Source organism: Terrapene carolina, unplaced genomic scaffold (assembly GCF_002925995.2).
Source record: "Terrapene carolina triunguis isolate 2854851 unplaced genomic scaffold, T_m_triunguis-2.0 Scaffold641, whole genome shotgun sequence".
Lineage (NCBI taxonomy): Eukaryota > Metazoa > Chordata > Testudines > Emydidae > Terrapene > Terrapene triunguis.
The window spans coordinates 726,076-728,647 of record NW_020664992.1 but is presented as its reverse complement, the minus strand read 5'-3'; the positions used below and the strand labels follow the sequence as shown (position 1 = coordinate 728,647).

Sequence of the window (2,572 nt, the reverse complement as noted above, 5' to 3'; positions counted from 1 at the left end):
GTCCCCCCCCCCCCCCCCCCCCCCCCCCAGCCGGGACTGGAACCCAGGAGCCCCTGGGCGGGGCGGCCGGGGCCGGGCCCAGGTGACCGCGGAGCTGGGGGCGGCTCTGCCCCTCCGCCCGTGGCTGCTGCGGGGTGGCCCCGGCCCCGGCCCCGGCCCCTCCCCAGCGCCGAGCGGCCACGCGGAGCAACTTCGGCGGCGCGGCGCGCCCCGCCCGGGAGCGTTTCCACGCGGCTCCGGAGCCAGGGCGGCGCGGGGCACTGACCTGCCCGGGGCAGGGCCGCCTGGGAGCCGGGGAGGGGGCGCGGGGCTGGCCGGGGGCGGCGCCCCGGGCGGGAGCCGACGGGCGGGCTCGGGAGCGCGGCGGAGGCGGGCTGCGCTGAGCTGTGCCCTGGCCGGGGGCTCGGGAAGAGCTCGCTGGGGCCGGGGCTGCGAGCCTGGGATTCTCCGCTCGCCCCGGCGCTGGGGGCGGCCCGTCCCCGGGGCACTGGACGGTGCGGCCGGCGGCTCTGCTCGGGGCGCTGGGGGACCCCCCGGCTGGGGCAGGACAGGGGCTCGGGCTCCGCCGCTTGGCCGAGGGGGGGTCGGGTTACCTGCGGGGGGCGGCTCCGCGGCAGGATGGAGGGAGCCTTCCCCGCGTCCTGACATGCCCGCGGCCATGCGGGGGCTGCTGGCGCCCCAGAACACCTTCCTGGACACGATCGCCACCCGCTTCGACGGGACACGTGAGTGACCCCCGCGCCCATCACCCGCGCGTCCGGGCTCCGGCGGGGAACCGGGCTCCGCGCTTGGGGAGGGGGCGCCCGTTGCAAAGGGCGAGGAATCGCCACCGACCCGGGTCTGATCCCCCGCCCCCAGCCCCTGGGTCGTGCTGGGGGAGCCGCCCGGGACACGAACCGGTTCGGCCCCCAGTCACCGCCCGGCCCCTGGGACACGAGGCTCGTTGGGTTGAACCGGGGGGTTGTTTTCAGTGGGACCTTCCGACCCCCAAATGCTCCCGCAGGCTGGAACTGGGGTCCCGCTGTCCGGGCTGGGCCTGGGGGGGCGGGGAGGGGGGTTGTGCGTGGGGGGCATTTGGGGGCAGATCCAAAGTCTGGTGAAATCCACCGGAGTCATCTGGTTATTTCGAGTGTCTCCTTCACCCCCACGAGTGACGTGCGTTACATCGGCCGGAGCGGGAGCGCAGTGTGGACAGCCCGCGCTCCCGGCAGGGCACTGGGGGGTTCCCTTGCTGGGCTGTGGGGGGAGAACCTAGGGCAGTGGCTGGCGCCAGGGGAACTTTCAGGCCAATTTCATTTGCTCTGCGGGGTCTAAAACCGCCTTGGTCTGGTGGCCACTTCTGCTGGCCAGGGTCGGGGGGGGGGGGGGGGGCGATCGGTTTCCTGGCTTCTTCGAGAGCCCCGGCCACAGGCTCAGGTCTGTCCCCAAGTATTTGGAGTAGCCAAGTCCTGAAGGGCGGGGGGAGAGGAGGGGAACCCAGAGGAGCGATTTAATTCACCCCCGGCTGAGCGGAGTGACAATGTCTGTAGAGCCTGTGTCTTTTAAGGGGCTTTTAAAACTGGAGACGCAAAAAACCCACCCTGCGATAATCTATAAATACCCTGTCCGCTTGTGTAATACTCAGTAACATCCCAGCAGCCGGGCTGATCCACAACGTGAGCATTATCCCAGCCAACCCGGCAGAGCTCTCTCATATATATATATATATATATACACACACACACACACACACACACACCATAGAATCATAGAATCTCAGGGTTGGAAGGGACCTCAGGAGGTATGCTGGGCCCGGAGTTGTGGGCTCGGTCCTAGAGGGGGGCCTTTTGGGGATTTAGTTGGGGATTGGTCCTGCTTTGAGCGGGGGGTTGGACTGGATGATCTCCTGGGGTCCCTTCCAGCCCTGATATTCTATGATTCTATGGGTCTATCAGTGTAACCCTTACAGCCTGGCTATTGAGAGACTGCATGATGGAGGATGTTTGGTCATTGGTAGCCTCCAGGAGGTGTGTTGCTCTATCGTGCTCTTGAGTAGTGTGAAATATTGGTGTAAAACGGGAGAGATTTAATACCTGAAAGGTTTGCAAGATGGGACTTCTTACCAATGGGTCTGGAGTGTGGTAAGCACTTGAGGCACAAACAGGTCAGTGGCATCTTTAGGTGCCTTTTCCCTGTTGCCTGATCAGCCAGAAGTAGTCCAGGTCCCAAGAGTTGCTGTGTCAAAGTCTTTACAAAGTCAGAAAACACCTTGCGTAAAACGTAAAGCTGGTGTTGGCATCGTCCTCCGCGCCAGCACGAATTGTGGCAACGGTTGCCTTGGTGGCTTCCTCATCTGTGAATTTGTGTTGATTTATGAGGAGAGGCTGAGGGAACTGGGATTGTTAGTCTGCAGAAGAGAAAAATGGGGGGATTTGATAGCTGCTTTCAACTACTTGAAAGGGGGTTCCAAAGAGGATGGATCTAGACTGTTCTCAGTGGTACCAGATGACAGAACAAGGAGCAATGGTCTCAAGTTGCAGTGGGGGAGGTTTAGGTTGGATATTAGGAGGGTGGTGAAGCACTGGAATGGGTT

General features: G+C 63.8%; 1 protein-coding gene across 1 annotated transcript in view; it reads left to right on the top strand.

Annotated features, from left to right (window-relative positions):
- Positions 1-658: 658 nt before the first annotated feature.
- Positions 659-2,572, top strand: part of KCNH3 (potassium voltage-gated channel subfamily H member 3) — a 25,405-nt gene continuing 23,491 nt past the window's right edge. Inside the window, exon 1 of the mRNA XM_026659600.1 lies at positions 659-725. Within this exon, the coding sequence (XP_026515385.1) occupies positions 659-725 (67 nt within the window). The remainder of the gene's footprint in view (positions 726-2,572) is intronic.